This window comes from Tympanuchus pallidicinctus, unplaced genomic scaffold (genome assembly GCF_026119805.1).
Source record: "Tympanuchus pallidicinctus isolate F22 unplaced genomic scaffold, pur_lepc_1.0 scaffold19, whole genome shotgun sequence".
Taxonomy (NCBI): domain Eukaryota; kingdom Metazoa; phylum Chordata; class Aves; order Galliformes; family Phasianidae; genus Tympanuchus; species Tympanuchus pallidicinctus.
In genome coordinates, this window is record NW_026294710.1 from 11,518,106 (window position 1) to 11,540,283 (window position 22,178).

Below are 22,178 nucleotides of genomic sequence, written 5' to 3' on the forward strand. Positions count from 1 at the left end.
AGTAAGGCTGGTGTAAACACCGGCCTCAGCAGAAAGTGCACTTTCTTCATCAGCCAGGAATCTGAATTGCCCAACAGTCCCCGTATTTGGGCACTTACTGCCAGTCATGTGATGGCCCCACCGTGGGAAATGAGCTTGGATGCCTGCTGGTGTTAAACATCCTGAGAGAGCTTGGCCAACCCGCAGTTGGCCCATCCATCCGGCCTTTGCCTTTGGCTTGGCTAGGGAAAAAATGAAGGCATAGGACTTCCACTTTCCCTGGCATGCTATTTCTGTAGTTAAAGCTCTATGGGTATGCTTCACGCTGCTTTCACCTGAACAGGAACTGCCCGAACCCAGACTGCGTCATGGCAGAGGTGGAATAACATGCATTAAAACATCCCCCATTTCATCTTGTTCTATACACATTCTATGTAACATGGAAGAAAATACTGTCAATACCATGCTGTTAGGAAAAAAAATACATATTGATCTTCTGTAAGGAGCCTTACTTAAACAAACCGAATGTATTTCTTCTCCATCAGACATTTACACTTCTCTGTCTGCTTATTTCAGCAGTAAATGGAAAAGGTCATAAACATTTAACTTTCACACTACCTTAGACAAGTAATTACACCTTCTGCAGAATCCACTATTACAGCTCACAGCATCTTCACATTTTACTACATGCTCCCGTTTTCATTTGCTTGTAGCTTTATGAGGTTTTTGAATTTGTGGGTGTCTAAGAAATGATGCTATTCCTGTTAATTCTGGGTTACTCTGGCATTCTGATGGTTATACATGAATTATATAAACCATATTGGTGACTGTGCTCTGAAAACTGACTATGGAAGTGTCATGAGATTCCCATTCCTTAATGTGACTCTACAGTAGATCTTCATAGTTTACAAATACATATTATTCCAATCATCTTCCAACTACTGTCTGGAAAACCACACTCAGGCACACAAAAGATGAAGCTAATGTTCTGTTTTGTTGAGCATTATTGCTAGTAAGACTTAATCTTCTGTCTTCTCATCTGTTCCTTTTCCTTCTCTGTTCTGACTATATTCTATGTTTCTTTGGTTTGAAAAGTAAATCATCTGAGTACAGCTTTCTTCTTCCTTTTCAAATCCTATCCCTTGTGCTCTGAGAGCAGGATCAAATCTGGTTAAGAACAGTCTAGCACTGTTCATGAAAACACCCTGATTTCATGTTTCAAACCCACCATAAAACCACACCTTCTTCAGTCAGGCTTTCTAATTCTTGCATTTTCTAAATGAAGCCATTTTTACACAGTCTATCTTATCTAGTCAATCTAGAAGGGGATCTCAAGAAGGTTCTATTACAAGGCACATACAGGTAAGTGACACATTTTTGGTATTGTGATGTTTTTCAATTCATTGAAAAAACAGTTGGTATTAAGGAAACAAAGTTTTAAAAAGTTGTAGTGTGCCGTTGTATGATACTTTGTTCTATTCTATGTATATTTATGGATAACTAAAGAATAGTGAAAGCTGGATCAGTGTTTCAAAAGGACAGAGAGGAAGAAATGAATTACTGAGGTAATGGGAGGAATAAGACAGAAGGTGACAAGTGGAAAAAGGCAAGAACATGCCAGAGGAGACAGAAAATCTGGGGAAAAAAGAAAGGGATGAAGAAAATCTCTCTTGACAGACAGAGGGAACAGAAATAGCCCCTTTCATCAGGCAGGGACAGAAAGCACTGTATGCATTCCAACCTGATTCACATGGCAGGAGCCGCCAAAAGCAGGAAGGGAGGCTTGAATCAATGCAACTTCATTCTCAGAAAACAAAGGGCTGGTGGGCAATGGGACTGAATGAGGGCAAGAGAACAATCAGAACCAGAAGGAACAGAAAACAGTATTTTCTTCAGCCAGAAGAATTACAGCAAAGTGCAAACCCTCCTGCTTAGAGTCAGACTTCCATCCCTGGATTTAACACATCTCTTTCTCAGTACAGAGCAGTGTTTCAGTACAAGGTAGGCTGAAGCTGCCATGAACCGCTGCCCCAATCATTCGTTCTGCAGAAGTGGCTGATGCTGAGCTCCTGCAAACATCGATGATAAGATCAAGTGACAGACTGAAAGTAACACCTGAAACACAGTCACTCACATTTTGGGGGAAATAAAGGCAGGCAAAAGCAGCAGGTGGTAGAGCAGCTGAGTATATCTAATCTTTTAGAATACTGATGTTCATTACCACATTATACTGGAAAGAATAGCCATCTGGCACCTATAGTTCTTAGTCCTATAAACACTTCATATCAAATCAGATATTTTGAGTGGCATCCTTTGTAATGATTAGAGCAGGTTTTAGAAGTGACAGGCCTCAAAGGTGGAACTCTTTGAATTTGAGACTAAGACAGGCTTGTGTTTGCTTGGATACCTGCAGGATCAGAGCCACTCACTTTCTAGGGGACTGTGCATAAATGGCTTGTAATCTGAGTGACACCAGAAAAAACATCAACTCGTGTGCCTTAAAAGTGATCTGCAAGCAGAACTGGAAATGCCATATGCAACAGAAAATATGTTAAGTTCTTGCTCCACAGAAGCTAAGCTAAGCCATAGCACAAACGCTCTCTGAAAAAGGAACAGCCCAAAACCAGGTTTTCAAATTATTTTTAATACCAACGCTTTCATTTGAGTTAGCAGGATGCATAATTCTGTAAAGTTAAAGGCAAGCTCTTCAGAACAGCACTTGTGTTCTTATGTGAATTTTAAAGTTTTGCCTAAAGGAGCACATAGCAAAGCACCGTGCTTCCAAACTTTCAGGCACTTCAAGGCTACATTTGCCAATTCCAAGCCTGGGTCTTTATTTTCAAAGCCATTGGCATTCCGAAACCTTGCCCTGTCAGGGCTTACTGCTCTATTATGACTTGTTATGCTGTTGACAGCAGAAGACATAGTGCTATTGGGATTGTGATCACCAGCCAGATACACTGGGAGACCCTGAATAGTTTTTCACCCAAAGTGGCATCAATATGCACACTGCCTGCTGAGCTGAGCGAATTCTGAAAAGCTGTGAAATCTAAGAAGGAATCTTGAGGGATCATCAAGTTCATTCCGTTGTCCCAATGCAAGATTCAAATCTCACAAGGCTGATTTAGCTAGGAATCCATTGGTATCATAAGAGCAGACAGAACTTGAAGACAAAGAAACTCAGCACACTGAGAAATAACTGCAGATGGAAATCTCATATTTTTTACATTTGGAATTCTTGTCCACTTTTAAAGTTCAGTAGGAAAGACTGCAATGTTTTAGTGAATAGGACACTTTAAAATGGAATGTTAATACTCTGTTCTTTTGTCAATGGCTCCGTGATACTGCTGCCAAGTAATGTCAGTGGCTGTGCAGAATGCTCAGCATCTTCTGCAGTACATCTACCCTAAGTGCAGCCCTGATGTGATCAGCTGCTCATTGTGAGGTGTGATTTGTGAGTATCTTCACTTCCACGACTCCAGTTACCACTGTAAGTGGCTAATACAACTTCTGAGCTTAAACACAGTCCAGGTCATCTTCTGAGATTAACCACTGAGCATTACCTTTCATCAACAGATATAACAGCTCAGAATATAATTAAATGAAAAAGTCTAGACTGTAACATACATGTGAGTCTAACCCCTACAGTGACCCAAACATGCGCTGCATCTCTTCAAGTTCACACTCAGCAAGCAAACTGCAGCTTTTGCATTTAAACTAAAAATAGACTTGACCCAGACAGGTTTTCTACCACACTGCTCATCCTACCTATGTGACATGAAAGACAAATCAATGGGGTAGGGAATCATGTGAAGCTGTGCTGCGGCTGATTGATGAACTAGATGAAGGACTACTTTTGAAGCCTGCACAGAGATAACAGGTGTCAAAAACTTGCAAGAGATATACTGAGATTTACCTGCTTCCCAGGGCACAGTCCTGCATAGACACAGGCAACGTCTCGTGCACATCTATGAAATGCCGTGTAGATTTTTAAGCATTATAAATAATAATGATACAGATTCCTCAGACTAAGAACTATAATAAAAATGGAGTGTGCTTGCGATGATACTGCCGGATTTGTATGTGGGAGTAGTGATAAAACAAGTAGGATATCACTGTCAGCCACTTGGAAAGCTGTGATTTTAGAACTGTTCCACAGCCTAGTTATAGTATTACAACAGGAAACAATGAGCATATGGGAAACAAAACCAATGATGTATAGTTTGTGAATGTATGCAATAGAGATGGGGTAGTTTAGATGAAGCAAAGAGCTCCCTGTGGAAGACATTTATCTTAACTAATTAGCCATTTTGGGAAGAAACAAATCCCTAGCTTGAGGAAAGCTAAGTATGTTTTTATATTCTAACAGCTTCTGAAGTTTTAAAAAAGACAATTAAGACTTTAAATTGGAGTGATTCAGTCCAACCTCAATATTTCTCTTGGGATTTTGGGGATACTGACAGGCTAGTTAATCACAGTTACTTTCTGAAATGTATTATAAAGCAATAAATGATTTCTATTTTGTATTATACTTCCTCAGCACAAGAAAAAAAAAAAAAAACAACAAACAACCAACTGAGACAAGTGATTCAAGCTTGTACTCTCACTACTTTTAGCCATTTTCTCCTAAATGAAACAAATGTCAAATGCTACCATGCTCGTGTATGCATGCTCCAGATTTGCTAGATTCACAGAAACCACAAGGTCTGTGACCATGGGTATCTGCCAGGTCAGGGGATGCCACTTTCAGGTTTTCCAGAAGTAACACTGTTTCAGCTATGTTTCCTCTAGACTCAGAGAGAACTCTGAGGACAAAGTCTATTAAATAGTGCAATATCTGCAGAGAAGATTTGTTGGTCTTAGGCTAACCAGTCACTAATTATTCAGCTCATCTAATCTACTTTGAAATAATGGAGTACTGCATTCACCAACTTGCCATGAAATGTTCTTGCGTTACAAGTTTATGTAAAAAATACCATCAGAAATTGAGAGCCCCACAATTCACAGAAGTGCTTATTTTGAAGAGTTTTAGTAGATGGTACTAAATTCCTTGGTTATTATTCGAACATAAAGTATGTAAATACAGAATCATAGCACTGTTTGAGTTGGTAGGGACCTTTAAAGACCATCTGGTCCAACTCTCCTGCAATGAACAGGGTCATAAACCACTAGGCAGGTGCTCAGAGCTCCATCCAGCCTGGCTTTGTTTCCAAGGACAGAGCATCCACCACTTCTCTGGAAAACCTATTCCAGTACCTCACTGCCCTTATCATAGAAAAACCTTTTTCCTCATATTCAGTCTAAATCTCCCCTCTTTTAGTTTGAAACCATTTCCCCTCGTCCTATCACCACAGACCCTGCTAAAGAGTCTGTCCTCTTCCTTCCTACAGCCCCCCTTTAGATACTGAAAGGCTGCACTCAGGTCTGCAGGCTGCACAGCCCCAGCTCTCAGCCCTTGGATCATGCGTGTGGCCCTCCTCTGGACGTGCTCCAACAGGTCGTGTTATTACATGAATACAGGATTACTTAATATACTCTAAACATTTACTGAATGTTGCTTTCTTTTCTACCATTCCTGGATGTCATTTAGTAGTACATTTTAATTACTGTTTATTTTAATCTAATGCTTCTAAAGTGAAATCACACTGCGTCGCTACTTCAAATTCCCTCGTAACCACAATGGTTTTCTTTTTACACCAAACTAACCGCTTTCTGGTAATGACATCACTGGAGATGTCTCATATCCTCAAACAGCTGTTTGTCACATTTCTGTGCTTCTTCCCTTCTGGTTTTGTTTGTAAGCGAGGTGAGAGCCCGATGCAAAGCATAGCCATGCATATGGATGCATTACTTGTGTGCGGCGAGTGGGAGGACGGCGGCTTGGAAGCTGCTTAAGAGGCAGGGTTGGGATCAAAGCTGTCCCTCTAGCGATGCGCTAGAATGGGCATTGTGGTCTGCCCCTTTATTTCCATGTACGAGCTTATGAACACCACTCATCAAGCTGTATTTCAACCTTCCAGTATCTAGTGTTGGTGTATCAGAAAACTGAAAAAGGATCGGGGCTTTAAACACGAGGGTCTTGGTAGTTGTGATGGACGAGGAAGAGTCCTGCTCGCTGCTCTTCCCCCGCTACCACAGAAGCAAGGCGCAGACCCAGCACAGTAGCAAAGGAGGTGGGTGCTGGGCTTGGAGCCAAACACGAGTCTCGATGGCCTCCCAACGGCTGCCCCGGCCTCGCCGAGGCACGGCTCCCTCAGCCGCGTCACCAACCCGCCGGCGCTGCCCGGCCCTCGTTGGGAGCCCAAGATGGCGGCGGACGCGGCGGGGAGCGGGGCCGGGCCGGGCACCTCCGCGCCTCGCTGTGAGTGCAAGATGGCGGCGGCGGCGGTCCGGCCCCGTGAGACGGCGCCGGGCGGGGAGGGGCGGGGGCGGGCAGGGTTTCCATAGCGGCGGTCGCCGGTGTCACGCCGGGGCACTTCCTGGTTGGAGGCCGCCGCTCCTGGGGCAGCAGAGCGGGGAAGTGGCGCTGAGGGAGGAGGCGGACGGAGGCCCTGGGAGGAGGGAGAAGAGGAAGGCGAGCAAAGGTAGGGGCTCAGGCGGCCATTGTGCGCCCCCCCGGGGTCGCGGATCGGACCCTTCCATTCCCGGGGCGCTGTGCGGGGGGAAACGCCGCGTCCGACCTCTCCAATGAGGCGGGCGGGGGGGAACTGAGTTCCTAGAGAGCTGAGGGGAGGCGGGCGCTACCATCCTCCATCGGGAGGGGCCGGCTGCGCGCACCCCCTGGAGCCGGGGAGGTGGGAGAGGCGGGAGCCGGCTCCGGGAGGGTACCGGGGTGCTCCGGGCTGTTCCATTTCCAGCGTGGGGGGTTGGCCGAGCCCAGTGTGTCGGGGCAGTGCGAGGGAAGCCTCGCTGGAGATGCCCCTCGGTCCCTTTGTGAGGTTGGAGCGAGGTGCTGGGGCTGCCCCTGGGGGGGGATCTCCAAAGAGGAGCCGTGTGGGTGGCGGCCCTGCGAGGGGCTGTGGGGTCTGCGTCGCTGTGGGACTGGGGGCTGTGGGGTCGGGGGTCACTGCTGAGGGTGGAGGGCTTCTCGATGCCCCCCTCCCTGCCAGAGTAAGGCCGCTGTATGGCTCCCGTGGGGAGCTGGGAGGATTTGGATGTTTAAAACTTGTTTTAATCGGACTTCCAGGCGCCGGTGCGTTTTGTACCTGCTCTCTGCTGTGCTTTTTGTAAGGCTTTAGCTGAAAGGCAACAACCCGAGAGCCGCGGTGAGAGACAGTGGGTCCGCAGCCCCGGGTGCTTCGCCCCGCACGGCCCTCTCTTCACCTTCCATCCCCGCGGGGACTGCCAGCAGAGCACCAGGTTCCCGTGCTGTGTTTCCCTCTGGAAACACAGAGGTGGACGTCTGTCCGCAGGAAACCACCCAAGGTTTGTCCTGGGCTCTGTCCCTGGGCAGGCAGAGCCAGGTGCTGACATACAGCACCTCTGCCCAACTCCTGTATGATAACTTTCCGAATAATAACTTTCTTTGTGCAGCTCTCAGTTTGGAGCAGGCGGCTGCACGGGAGGCAGGCTGTTAGCACGGCCTGTTTTTGGCTTTTTTTGTTGCTTTAAAGTGAGACGAAATTGAGTCTCCCAGCCTTGTTCACAACGAGGATGTTTTGTGAAGGATCCTTTCAGTCAGAACGCTCATTTTAACGAATTGCTCCGTGTGGTTTTTAGCTCGGTGTGTTACCTTGGGAGCTGGAGCTGCTGTGTGACAGCCGAAACTCAAACTCGTGTGTACCGCAGGCGGCGGCCAATCAGCAGTGCCTGAAACTGAGGCGCTTCGCTTTGTAGTGTAAATATTCCTGCTCTGAACAAAGGAGTGGGTGTGCCGTGCGCTGCTTCGTTTGTACCTCTGTGTGCTTCCTCGTTTGCGGCCAGTCCGTGGCTTGGTGGAGCCTCTTAAGTAGTAGAATCATAGAATGTCATGGGTTGGAAGGGAACTCAGAAATCATGTAGTACTCGTGCTTTGCGAATGTTACATTCTTGCTGTCGTGGGCATGTTGCTGAGCTAGGATATTGGGAAGCCAGGTGCTATGTTTGGAATTTTTATTATATTTTTTTGTTAATAGCTGTGCTATTACATGGTTTAGTCTTGCTTCCTTGTAGCTTCTCTTAGCTGATTATAACTCTGAAATTAATTCAGCCTGGCTGCTGTGTGAAGTGAGTATTTAGTACTGCCTTTTAAGAAGCTGTTCCGCTGCCTTCTGAGCATACAGCATGGAAACCAATCATTCCAAACATACTGTTGGCAACCAGCTATCTACAAAACCTTAAAACATGCTTCTGAAATCTCTGGCTCTGTTTTCTTTGGGGGGCAGTAACGTTTTGCTTTAAAGAAGAAAGTAAATAACACCAGAATACTGCTTTTTGCAGGCAGGTTCTGTTTAGGCTATTTTGTCATTGACATGTTTGGTTGTATGGTGGTCCTTTAACTTCTGTGTCTTGGGGATTGGGGGATATAAATCTATAGCGTGAATGCCTTAGTATCCAAGTTAAACAGATGCTACAATAACGTAATCACAGATGAGACTTGAATCCTTAATTGTCTTGTCTTTGGATAGAATCTTTGTGCACAGAGTTATAATGTGCTGTAACTTACTTTCATTCTGGTTTGCATTCATTATTATGAGACAGAATACTTGGTAAAAAGGAGACCTGATGTTAGGTGTGGGAAAACTGAATACATTTCTAGTGTGCTCAAATTGGTGAAGAACTTCTCCCACCTCGGGCATTCCGTTCAAACCTTACTTAAAATGCTGATCATTTTGCTACTATGGCAGTTGAGTAATGCTAGGGGCTATTAAATGTCTTCTTAGTAGATGAGGTGCTGGATTGGATACAAGGGTTAGCTCTCCAGGAAGAGAGAAAGATCAAAGGTATGTGTGTAAGTTTCCCCCCCTCCCCATTTTTTTTAATAGCCTTGCTAATTGCAGGAACACATCAGCTCCTGTCTTGAATAAAAGTGCAGATTTTGGTGATTATATTTAAGCAAGACGATCAACGTACAGCAGTGGAAAGAAATAATGTTAATGGTATTAAGTTGTGTTTGTGTACAGGAGAGAACATGGTAAACATTGACATAAGTAGGGTTGTTGGTTAAGAGAGCAAAGTGATTTTAGTTCCATAACACACATCCTTAAGAAAAACATCAATATTGTGTAGCAATAGAATGTACTGACTTCCTGGTATTTGGTTAGCTTTGGTTAACTCCTGGCTCTCCAATGCTTCTTGCTGTCATTATGCTCCAAATTGCAAGTTAAAATAAGAAGCTTTCTTTTTTGTGTGTGTGTTTTTTTTTTCTTTTTTTTTTTTTTTTTTTCTTCCAAAGTCCAGGAAAATGGCCTTGAGGAAAATGTCCAAGTTACAAACAAGGGAAATATCATAAAACAAATATCCCTGCTGTTTTAAAGAAGGAAAACTAGATTTATTGGGAAGCATTTACTGGCTACTAAGCAGATATTAGCGACAGCTAAACAAAGTATGCAGATACAGAGAGCGAGAACCTTTTGTACATGGAAGTCTGAATTGAAGTTGCTAAGATTTACTGAAACATTAGTTTTTCATAGTTGCAGTGTGTTTTTAGGCATATAGCTGCTAAGTTTAGGAATATAACTGCTATATTCTTCACTCCTTGTTTCCTTAGTCTTATGTGACTGGATTTGATAAACGATATGATGGACGATGATGCTATCATCAATGTGAAGTGGTTTTCAGAGCTAATGTTTTGTTTTTCCCCATGAGCAGCCTTTTCCTGTACGTACAAACAATAAAATAGCACATAATGTGATGTCTGTGAGGCAAGGTTTGCTGAGCTCGTACTTAAAAACCAAGGTGAGACGATGCCTTAGGAAAAACACATTGGGTTGGAGATGCCAGTTGTCCAGTGGACTCTACACAAGATAGAAAAACAACTTGAGCGCAGGAGGTGTATAGAACTCTGTCCAGAAGTGCTTTGGACCTGGGTGGAGTGACTTCTATAACATTCATTTGTGTTCTGAACATAATAACTGTAATTAGTCCAGTAAATGATTAAATGTCATGCAAGTTACATTTGCTAATTTTGACATCAGTAATGAAAAGAAAACTGACAAGACTGCAGTTCTGGTGACGCATTTTAACTGGACACTTTATTTTTTATTAGACTGCGCGTGCTTACGTGTTTAATTTAGCAACTACTGTGAGAGAATTGCTGGAGCCTGCAATTCAAACTGTTGTTCATCAGTGATTGCACCATGTAATGGTTTTGTGTTTCTGGCTTTTTTTCTTTTTTTTTTTTTTAATTTAATGTTTGTATATGTGTTACTTCACGTTACTATTTTCATAGAATTGTTTGATTTGGAAGGGACCCCCAATGGCCATCTGGTCCAAATCCCCTGCGCTGAGCAGGGACACCTACAGCTGGATCAGGTGCTCAGAGCCCTGTCCAGCCTGACCTTGAGTCCCCCCCCTCCTTGTTCGGGGTCAGGGCGTCCACCAGTTCTCTGGGCAACCTTTTCCAGTGTCTCTCCACCCTTGTTGTAAAAACTTCTTCCATATATCCAATCTAAATCTCCCTAGATATAGTTTGAAACCATTTCCCCTTGTCCTGTCATGCATCCTGCTAAAGAGTCTGTCCCCTTCTTTCTTACAGCCCCCCTTCAGCCCCTGAAAGGCTGCTTTCAGGTCTCCCTAGAGTCTTCTCCAGGCTGATCATCCTCAGCTCTCTCAGGCTGTCCTCATAGGAGAGGTGTTCCATCAGTGGATCATTTTTGGCTCTCCTCTGGTTGCACTCCAACAGGTCCACATCTCTCCTGTACTGAGCACTCCCCATTTGGGTGCAGTACTCCAGGCGAGGCCTCACCAGCACAGAGCAGAGGGGCAGGATCAGCTCCCTTCACTTGCAGGCCATGCTGCTTTTGATGCAGCTCAGGATATGGTTGGCTTTCTGGCTCACGTTTTGCACATTGCTGACTCATGGCCAGCTTGCCATCCACCAGTAGTACCCAAGTGCTTTTCAGCAAGGCTGTGCTCCATCCTTACCTCTCCCCACCTTGCACTGATAGCAGGGATTGCCACAACCCAGCTGTAACACCTTGCACTTGGATATGCTGAACTACATGAGGTTCACCTGGGCCCACTGGTTGAGCCTGTCTAGTTTTTCTTCCCCTGATGAGCCTCTTTCCTACATTACCTTATCAGTGCAAAGAAATTGTTTGTAATTTTCAGTCTACAGTGTGCAGCATTACTGATGGCTTCCTTTTGGCTCTCAGAACTTTTTTTTTTGCATGTTTTAGCAAGTGATACAGCAGTCTTCTTGTGATGTGAATCCAGTCCTATGATAGGTCCTCTACTTCTTTGGCTGCAAATCTGTACGTGTTTTTGCTAAGTCACGCTGCAAGATGTTAAAGTCAGCTCTCTTCTGTTTTTTTGTTTTTTTTTTTTTTTTTTTTTTTTGGTGCATGAATTGTTTTTATTTTTTAAGAGTTAAGAGATCAGAAGTGTTGAGACTTGAAATCTGAGTCAGCAGAAGATATGATCTCGCTTGGCTGTCACAGGTGGTCAGGTTCAGCAAGTTCTGATTGGTTTGAAGAGAGGAAATAAGTCACATAATGTTCCTTAATTTACAGAAATGATATTTGTGCTGATATTAGAGGGAAACTATGGCATAATAGCTATGTTTGTTTCTTCTTTTAATCACAACTGCTATGAGAAGTTATTTGAATGTCACATTTCTATCAGATTGCTTTTAGCAACAGGATGGAGACTATGTAATAATGTTAAAAACATACATTTTGTACTGTCAGTGTTGAAGATGAAGCTCTGTGTGTTTCGCTTTGGGGAAAGCCAGTGAATCCCTACCTGCCCTACTTAGGTACCTTTGTCTCATTTTGGTTAGATATTGACTGATTTGATTGTTTACTGTTAGTAGAAATCCGAACTTTCAGGTTTTGTTTCCAAGGAAGTGCTGGGTGCTGGTGCCAGTCCGTATTTTTTTTGGTAAATTGGTTTGTAGTTCTTTTATATCATTAAGTATGGTTTTCATTGCATCTTTTTGCTAGCTGAGGAAAACTCTACTGAAGGAAAACATGGCTTTGATGGTATTTTCAGTTACTGCATCCATAGTGTAGTTTCTTCTGATCTTAAGAACGTCTGGTATCTTTTGGAAATAGTTGTCTTTCATGAACTAGTCCTTGCAAACAAGGTTATAATTTGAATGTCAAAGGCAGTACACATTTTGAATTGATACTTCAGGATATATCCATTAGTGTCCAGTTCCTCAATCATAACAAATACATCTGTGTTCCTTTAAAAAAGAAACAAAGACTGGGCTAGTGAAAAGCTAATGGGAGAGCCTGTTATAAATAGATGTTATTTATTTGAAGTTGAAAAGTGATTAGTCTCTTTTTCTTACTGTTACCAGGACATGTATACCTCTGAGAAACCTTCTCCAACAAGATACCTTGCTTCGAGACCTGGTTTGGATCACATGCGAAGGAATTTCCAGTCATGAGTGAGTAAATTCCTTTATTAAGGAAAAACCAACTGTTAGTTTGCATTTCAGAAGAACTGTCCATCTGTTGTGGGCTTTGGGAGGTGAGCTCTGCCTTAAAACGGGTCTATGAATTTTGTCTTCATTTATTCAGTAATAAAAGCTCAGATCTGACAGGTGCTATTTTTAACCTGCAAAATCTTGATCAATATGTGCCCTGTAAAGCTTTATGTTGGTAGTCTGGTGTCATTTTCATGAAGGTGAGTTCTAAAACAAGCTGATGTTTGTTGTGTGTGGGTTTTTTTCCTTTTTCTTTTCAATATAAGTAAAGCATACAGCTCTGAGGGGAGAATGCCTTGGGTTTCTTAAACTCCAAAATACATGAACATCCAGTAAATTCAAGTAGCTGGTGAAAATCCAACATAAAATGAATGGACTTCATTTTATGGGAAAAAATATTTATTGCTCAAATTCCAGTATAGAGCTCTGATCCCAAAGGAATTTTTGGCACGTTTTAGAAAGATGTGAGCCTTCAAAAAGTGTGACTTAAGATCCCTCCTGACAGAAAAAAACACGAAAGACACCAGAAGTTTTGTTTTGGATGGATCTGATGGTTAAGATGATTTCTTTTTATCAAAATGTTTTAAGTATTTGAACGTACTTCATAAGTTTTGTGGATTTGAGAGCTCTTACTATAAACCTTGGCAGCAACATTGCCTAGCCTCGCGTGACACAGGAATAATGCTTTAACTTCATGTGCACAGGAATATGTAAATAGCAGCTTAGTTTCAACACAAGTATACTGAATCTGTTATGGAATGAGAATGTCTGTAGAGTGATTATATCCTGTGTTAGTAAAATAAGTCTGGAAGTGACTAAAAGAAGCTTGTTGGCTGAATTTCTTGTCAAACTAAATAAAAATAATTGTACGTGACATCTGAAAGAAGAAAGTCATGGAGTAAATCTCGTTTTATCTTGGCAATTAGCAATTCTTTCAGTAGCATTTTTTGATGTTTGCTAAATTTTAGGGTTCATGCTGAGTGCAAATAGAATTCTGTCTGTTTCACATATGGCTGTTCACATTTGTTTATTTTCTGATGTTTAATGTTTACAGTCTTGCATAAATGACCTCTTTACCCAGGCAGTTTATTCACGTACCTGAATATCCTGACTTGTCAAACACTGCTGTGTTAATCATAACTCATTTATAGAATGTCTCATGTGCTGTCACTGCTTAATGGTCTTAAACATACAAATACATATGTGTCTTTTTACCTTTTAAGTCGCGGTTGCTTTGTTTTGTGTGACTCACAGAGGTACTGCTGTGATGATAGAGCAAAAAAATGCTGTCATTACTTGAGCAAAACACCTTTGATTTTGATGAGACTTTGACATGGTTTCAGAATGGAGAGTTTGCTTTGCATTAGGAGCAATGACTATCTCTGGTGAAAGGGAAGATAACAATGTAGCAGGGCTTTTGTGGTGATTTATAGTAATTTTAACCAATCAGTTAAAGCAAAGTGCAGTCCCTTCTTTGCAGAAGAAGGTCACGTTCCTGTGTTAGGTTGAATGCTTAGGTCTATTCTCAGTGGTGGACTTTGAGGACACAACTGAAAATGCTGCTCTTTAAAAATGTGGGTTAAAAAAAAATCAGATACTTATATTCAGCTGCTCTTGGACTTCTTAACTTACAGTTTGCTTCAGAGGAACTTGAACTACAAGCTTAGCATGCATAGTTTTAGGCTCCTCTTTATGAAGTACTTCAATCTGCGAAGTATTTATCATCTTAAGAATATATGCACTTGATCCTCCTGCCCCTGTTGTTGACAACGATGTTAGATAAATAGTGCCATCCCATCTCCAACTGATTGTTGAGCCACTGACTGTGTGGAGTGTGACCATCCAGCCAACTTGTTGTTCACTGAGTGTCCATCTGTCAGATCCATGGCCCTCTGTTTTAGAGGGAAGGATGTTGTGTGGTGTTGGATGCTTTACATGGCTACAGGTAGGTGGTATCAGTTGCTCTTCTCCTGTCCACCAGTGCTTTAACTCTGTCGTAGAGGGGTAACAGCAGATTTGATGGGGGATTTGCCCTTAGTGTAGTCATGTTTGCTGCCACTGTCATCTCCTTGCTTTCTGTGTGCTTTAGCATAGTTTCCTGGAGGATCTGCTCCATTAACGTGCCAGAAACCGAGGTGAGATTGACAGGTCTGTAGTTTCCTGGCTTTTCCTTTTTTTCCCTTTTAAAAAATGGTGGCTATGTTTCCCTTTTTCCAGCAGCTGAGAACTGCACTGGCCTGCCATGATGTTTCAAAGATGAACAGTGGCTTTGCAACTTAAAAAAACAAAAACAAACAAACAAAAAAACCAAACAACTAAGATTAAACTGAGACAGGTGAGATTTAGGTTAGATATTAGGAGGAAGTTCTCCACACAGGGAGTGGTGACACTGGAACAGGTTGCCCAAGGAGGTTGTGGATGCCCCATCCCTGCAGGCATTCAAGGCCAGGCTGGATGTGGCTCTGGGCAGCCTGGTCTGGTGGTTGGTGACCCTGCACATAGCAGGGGGTTGAAACTGGATGATCTTTGTGGTCCTTTTCAACCCGGGCCATTCTGTGATTCTATGATTCTAACTTCATCTGCAATTCCGCAGAACCCATGGGTGCATCTCAGAGTTCAAGGACTTCCATCCAACTCAGAGTATTCTGTGACTTGTGCTCCTTAAGGTTCCTTGGATGATCTCAAACCTGATCTCCCACAGCAGTCAACTCTTCATGCTCCCAGTCCCTTCTGCTACTTGGGAAATGTGACAGGAGCACTTGCTAGTGAAGACTGAGGCAAAAAAAATGGAGTAATACAGCCTTCTCCATACCTCTGTTATCCAAGTCTTCTGTTTCCTTCGTTTCAGCACACATTTTCACTGTGGCTCCTGTCCTGTGTTACTCAGTAGCAGAGAAGCGAGTTGATACAGCTGTGCGGTTGAGCATTCATGGTAGTTTTTTGTTCTAATACAGGGAATCTCAAAACTGCTCAAACAAAGGTGAACTCTTTTAAAGCTTTTATTTCTGTTGAATGCCTTTATAAATGCCTGTTTTCGTAAATCAGACTGAGGTTCATCCTTATTTCGGGTTACTCTGTGACATTTTGTGCCCCATAGGACAGTAAGGTCGCATGCTTAAAGGGTGGGTAAGAGTATGCAGTGCAGCCAAGTTAAATAATCTTGATTTATTTTATATATAAAGATAGCTTGTCAGAACAATCCTGGCTGTGTCTGACCTGCCAGGAATGTCACACTGCAGAAGGACTTATTTTAATCTTTCCCATTTTCTCCAGTTGTTGACATTTAGCTACCAGAAAATGTGTGGTATCGTGATAAATTCTTATGATTATAAACTGTGCTCTTTAGGTTTGGGAGTTTTCCTGTGCTTTGTTCTTTGAAGGAAGGTCAGTGCAATGAACTTGTTTGAGCTGCTGCAATGAGCTCAATTTGCAAACGATTCAAGTAATTGTTAGTATATACTGTTGCAACAAGCTGCTGACATCTTCATTTTTTCCCTTTAAATGCATAGGATGCAGTGCCAACTTCTTTTCCTTCTTTGATTTTGCTGTTACAAATTCTAAATAAGAATTCCTTTCTGACTTTTTCTGTTGTTGGTTTTGTTTCCCACACCCTAAAACCTTACACAGTGCGCACCGCTGGGCAGTGAACCTGCTGTTCTTTGTGCTTCAGTATAATTTGTTTTCTTTGTGATTGTCTGAGGGCAGGAGCACGTTCCGTGTGTTTGGAGAGCTGCTTTGCAATGTAACCTTATAGTTTGGAATTGGTCACTGTGGCCTGGTAATGAGGTGGGAAATTTTGCTTTACCAGTTCAAATCAAGACCACGATGGTGTGATTAAAGGCTGCCTCTGTCTGATGGCAGGTTGTCTCTCTTGACCTCTCATTAGAGCTGGCTCTCTAGCTTGTGTTCATGGTGGAAACCATTGGTTTTGTCACTGAAAAACAAAGAATGGAACACTTTTTTTTTTTTTTTTTTTCCCCCTCCCTTCTTTTTGATTCCTTGTAGAGTGTGTAAAGAAATAGATCTGGCTGTTGGTTTCTCTGTTCTGAGTAATAAACTTGGAAAGTAACACAAGTGACCTAGTTAGGCCAACTTTAGGTAATTATGCAAGTGTGCATTGCTATTTCTGGTTTTGCCACTGAGAAAAGTTTTTTAGAACTCACACAGAACTTCCTAGGCTAAGAAAAGTCTGATTGAGGTTGGAGGTGAGGGGGGAAAAATGGAACCAATTTGTCCTCCTTGTGTGCCAGAATGGGTCTGTTGTGAACTGAGCACTGAGACAAACTGTTCAGAAAACAAATGCTGAGGAATGGGTGATGGTCTCTGGCAGAACAAGGTGCAAGGTGGTTGTGCATTTTGGAAAGGGTGTTGCAAGTAATTGTAAAGCTGATTAGTAGTTATGGGTTGTTTTCAGGGAGCTGAGATTGAGAGAAGGGGTAAGTTCTGATTCATACAGAACATTGCATGCTGGGGAAGGAAAATGCAAAAGTAAGGCAAAATATGTTTATAATGAATAGCTGAGTGATGTCAGATTATCTTAACATCTTACAAGCTAAGGTTTTTACGTTTTGTTTTTTTTTTTTTGGTTGAACTAAGAGTCCTAAATTCCCATTTATAAAATACAAGCTTGAAGACACAATATGCAAAGTGTTTTCTTTAACAATTTTCTGATTTTGCAGTGTAATTATTTCTAGTCTTTAGAAATAGTGTCTCTGGAGAAATATGGACACTACTGACTCCTGGGTCATCTGTACCAAAATTTGTAGTAGTAGTTCTTCATGAACAACTGATTCAAGGTCCGAATGGTAAAGAATAAGTCATAAGGGTCAAAAGTCCGGGTAGAAGATTGGAAAAAAGCTATGTTTGAAGACTGAAGACACGTGTAAAAATATTTTAAGAGTTTAAGAGTTGAGTTGTAGGTTTTATTACTTATTATCTTGTGATTTTTTTCACTCTTTTCCAGATCCTTAAATTAGGCAGCGCGCTCATATTGCTGACTTGTAAAAATTGAATCACTAATAACAGGATTTTTCTTACTTACGTTTGCTCTGCTTTTTCTTGAAACTCTCTTGAAACTATCAGCTGTATATTCTAATATTGTATAACTGTACATATTAACACTTAATTGATTGCAGTTACACCGCTGTAGTGAAATGTGAGTTCCTGGATCAGAAGCAGCAGCAGTGCAGGAACTCCAGTGGCTTCAAGCTGCGCCAGGGGAGATTTAGGCTGGACGTTAGGAAATGCTGCTTCTCTGAAAGAGTGGTCAGGCAGTGGAATGGGCTGCCCAGGGAGGTGGTGGAGTCACTGACCCTGAAGGTGTTCAGAGAACGTTTGGATTTTGTGTTGAGGTAGGGGTTTAGTGAGAGCTATTGGTGATTGGTGGACGATTGGACTGAGTGATCCTGTGAGTCTTTTCCAACCTTGGTTCTATGATTCTATAATTCCTATTTTTTTACTTTTTGTAGTGGGAGGGTAAAGCATGAAAATCCGTGTGCACTAATTAGTACAAAGTTGTTTAGTTCCTGAAGCTAGCAGTTGGGAGAAATGCTTTCTGTTCTTAGTCTTACTTCACTATTATTTCTTGTCAGTATTTTTCTTTATCTGTTTTCCAGATGTCTGTCCTTGATGGTGCTGCTGGTAGAGCTCAGGGAGGCAAATGTGCTGGAAACAGTTTTCTGACTTGAAGTGCAGATATGGAGGTCACAGCTGATGAGTTAGAGAAGCTTCTGCCAACTTGCAGGAAAGCTTTTGATGCAGTTGAGCTTCGTGTGAAAGATCTAAACTTGTAGGGACAGCCAGGAGTGAAGTGAGGGTCTTCGCAATTTGATGTCCCCTTTGAAGTGTCCCCTTACCAATGGAGTTGATGGTATTCTTTTTTTCCCTGTCTCTATTCCTTCATGCTGGTGCCACAAAGAGGAACACGTGAGGTTGGTTTGGGATGGGTGGGCTCCCAAATCTACTTACCACACAGCTGCAGAAATGGTTGTACTGCTGCAATGCTGAGACAAAGCGCAGGAGTGGGAATGAGTGGTTCTGTCCAGTGTTAATGCTGTTGTTTAGGAATGCAGAAATCATCCTGGATACTAAGTGAGGAGAAGCATCTCCAGAGGGCTAATCAGATCTTAGATGACCCAGTTTCTCACCAATGCTGTAATTAAACCTCTCCTCTAAATACAGCGTTCATTAGTGAGAATAAAATATAAACCACAATATTTTGCACATACAGAGCTGATGCACAGTATTGAGGAAATATAGGTGTATAGATGTTATGCAGAAAGGAACTTATTTTCTTAATGTTCACCCTTTGTGACATTGGCTTATTTAATACATTGACGTAATGGTGCAACTTCAGACCCCTCGTTACTTTTTTTGGCAGTGTATGGTTATTTAAATCAATCAGAACACAAATGAAGAAAAGCTTTTGAAATTCACCTGCGTTTAAACAGCCTTGATAGATAAATATTTTCATAATCCTTTTATTTTTGATCCCTTGAGGATCCTTGGGACTGCTGATTTGTGGCTTTCCTTGCACTTAGGCCTTATTCTTAGATTGGAAGAGGAAGACAAACATTTTTGAGTTTGTGGGGCTCTTCTGTCAGTTGGAATCAGATGAAATACATCATCAGTCTCCCCAGACTGGAGAGAAGTCACTTTCTTTTCTTCAGCTTTGCAGGAGGCTGCAGCTGCATAAAGGCATCTTATCCTGGAAACTGTGCTTCCAGGCGGTACATTCAAGCTCAGTGATCCGACTTTTTATAAGATGCCATCATCACAGTATTGCTTACTGTTTGCTGTTTTATTTAGATTAGTTAAGGTATTGTAAAGCTCACTATCTTTATATCTTTTGCACAGATTTCCAGTATTGAAATTTGAAGCAGTTCTTTACATATGGTTATCATAAAGGGAGTGTTCTGTTTAGTGTTCTCTCTGTGGGTTTAGATTGATGGTTGATGGGGCTTCTCTAAATAAGTCAGTGCATTATGACACCTACTTTTAAACCAACATAATTTCTGTTTGTAAACCAAGATATTGCTGCTGGCTCACTGTTGTCAGCGATGAGTTGGCAGGAGAGCTGTGGCAGAAAAGTTGCCATTGTGAAATGGCTTAGGTTGGAAGAGCCTTAAAGCCCATCCAGTTCCAGCCTCTGCAGCTCAGGCTGCCCAGGGCCCATCCAGCCAGCCTGGCCTTGAGCACCTCCAGGGATGGGACACCCACAGCTTCTCTGGGCAGCTGTGCCAGAGCCTCACCGCCCTCTGAGTGAAAAACTTCCCCCCTAAAATTGAACCTCAATCTCCTCTCTTTCAATTGGAAATCATTCCCCCAATACTGTTGTGTAGTGTTACTGGAGAAAGCCGCTTACTGCTCCCTACTATTTCCCTTTTAGATAATTGCTCTTTAGATTTATTCTTTGTCATGGTTTCAAGGGAAAGCAAGGTTAGGTTATTTACAACTTATTTAAGATTAACTCTGTGTGCCCCCAAAATTGCCCAGATGATATAAATATATGCATTATTACAAGTTATATTTATGAACATCTAACATGTAATGGATGTTTAAATGTACAATATACTTTGATATCACAGAATGGCCCGGGTTGAAAAGGACCACAATGATCATCTGGTTTCAACCCCCCTGCTGTGTGCAGGGTCGCCAACCACCAGACCAGGCTGCCCAGAGCCACATCCAGCCTGGCCTTGAATGCCTGCAGGGATGGGGCATCCACAACCTCCTTGGGCAACCTGTTCCAGTGTCACCACCCCCCGTGTGGAAAAACTTCCTCCTAATATCCAACCTAAACCTCCCCTGTCTCAGTTTCAGACCATTCCCCCTTGTCCTATTGTTATGTTTCTGTTTATAAATTACATACTTACATATGCAGCTTCTTTTATTTCTGTATGTATACAAAAGGAGATAGTCCTTATTCCAAATTTGCCTCTTGCTGTTTTCATTCATGGCCAGTGAGAACTACTGAATTATGACAAGTTGCTTTGTACAGAATGCATGCCTTTGGCAAGATAATACTCCTCTGAGGGAGATTTTTTGGGGGGGTAAATTTAAATCTTAGCCTCTATTGGGTCCATCTCTGAACTCCTTAAATAGAATGTCACACAATGATGCCTTTATTGTGGGTTATTGGTATTCCTGCAGCAGAAAGAGCAAGTAGCAAGGAACACTGCAACCTTGTTCTCTGGAGTGAGTATCAAGTATCCACCACTACGTAAGCAATTCGTAGGTCTGGGATCCTATTCATTCCTGTGATAAGTCAAGTGTGGTGTTCAAGCCCACTCTGAAGGGAAAGCGTGGAGGAACTCAGAGCTAAAATGCAGCCAGAAAACAAGAGCTATGGGCGTAGATGTTTGGGCAGGCACCCACTTCTTTGCATAAGGCACCATGCAGCCACAGGACAGCGTGTTTCAGTCACTGCAGAGAGGACATTGTAGAGGCTGCTGCATTAAACACCACAGCATTGTTTTAATTTCCCATTGAATTATAGACCTATATAAATATACCTGTTGTGAATCATGTGGTTCTCCTTTTGTGTGTAATTGATTGACTAATACACAACACTATTGGAAAAATGAAGCTATTGCTGCTCAGTAGTGTAACTGTGTCACAAGTAAGAAAAAAAGGTGAGTTGTTACCTCATTTAGTGTTGTTTCTCCTTTGTTCGTTTTCAAGAGACGAAATACCTGCCTGGCTGGATGTGCAGTTATTTTAAGATAATTTGACAGCCTTTTAAAAACCTGCTCTGATGCAATTTTTAATAGGGAACAATTTTGAATTGTAGCAGGGATGGAAAAATCATGGAATCATAGAATCACAGAATGGCCTGGGTTGAAAAGGACCACAAAGATCATCTAGTTTCACCCCCCTGCTATGTGCAGGGTCACCAACCACCAGACCAGGCTGCCTTGAATGCCTGCAGGGATGGGGCATCCACAACCTCCTTGGGCAACCTGTTCCACTGTCACCACTCTCTGTGTGAAAATACTTGGGGTTACAGTCATCAGCCAGTTACATGAGTGATCCCTGCAGAATTACTGGCTCTGTGACTGGCAGTGTTGTTTAAATCTAAGATATAAATTTAAGATATCTGATCTGTTGTCTCTTCTGTAGTTAGAGGATTTTTGCAGATGTTTATGGAAACAAAGTAGCTGTGCTTAGATGATATCCTATCAAGCAGCTGATTATAAGGTTCATTTACTCTCTCATTGTGAAAGCACCCCTCTATAATTAAGGGCCTTTCATTCTTAAAATTGGAACTGGACGAGATCGCACTGGCATTTCTTCCAGGCTGCTGGTATCCCTGTTCTACCCTGTTCCAGATTGCTGCAGTACGCAGGGAGCTGTGTAGGACTTGCAGCCTGGCTTGTGAAGCTGATGCCTTGTGGGTGTTTTTTTTCCCCCTCTTTTTTTCCCCTTTCCACACTGTGTAGCATAATCAATTACCATCTGAAACAGCACATCAATGTGCTGAAGAATCTGCACTGCTTTTGGCCAATACAGTCATAATCTGAAAGAACATTAATGTAAAAGGGTACTTTGTTTTAATAAAGCACTTTGGTTTGCCATAGGAGAGTATTCTTGAATGCAGCCTTTCTGTTTTACCCTTGAAAAGCTC

General features: G+C 42.4%; 1 protein-coding gene across 3 annotated transcripts in view; it reads left to right on the forward strand.

Annotated features, from left to right (window-relative positions):
- The first annotated feature begins 6,284 nt into the window (after window positions 1–6,284).
- The window catches only part of USP6NL (USP6 N-terminal like), a 114,851-nt gene continuing 98,957 nt past the window's right edge, over window positions 6,285–22,178 (forward strand). The window contains exons 1-2 of one of the 3 annotated variants that reach the window (XM_052681203.1): window positions 6,285–6,340; window positions 12,425–12,514. In XM_052681203.1, the coding sequence (XP_052537163.1) occupies window positions 12,511–12,514 (4 nt within the window). In that variant the 5' untranslated portion in view covers window positions 6,285–6,340; window positions 12,425–12,510. Of the gene's footprint in view, window positions 6,341–6,439; window positions 6,564–6,831; window positions 6,918–12,424; window positions 12,515–22,178 lie in introns of those variants that run through there. The other 2 variants (XM_052681202.1, XM_052681204.1) reach the window with 2 other exon arrangements.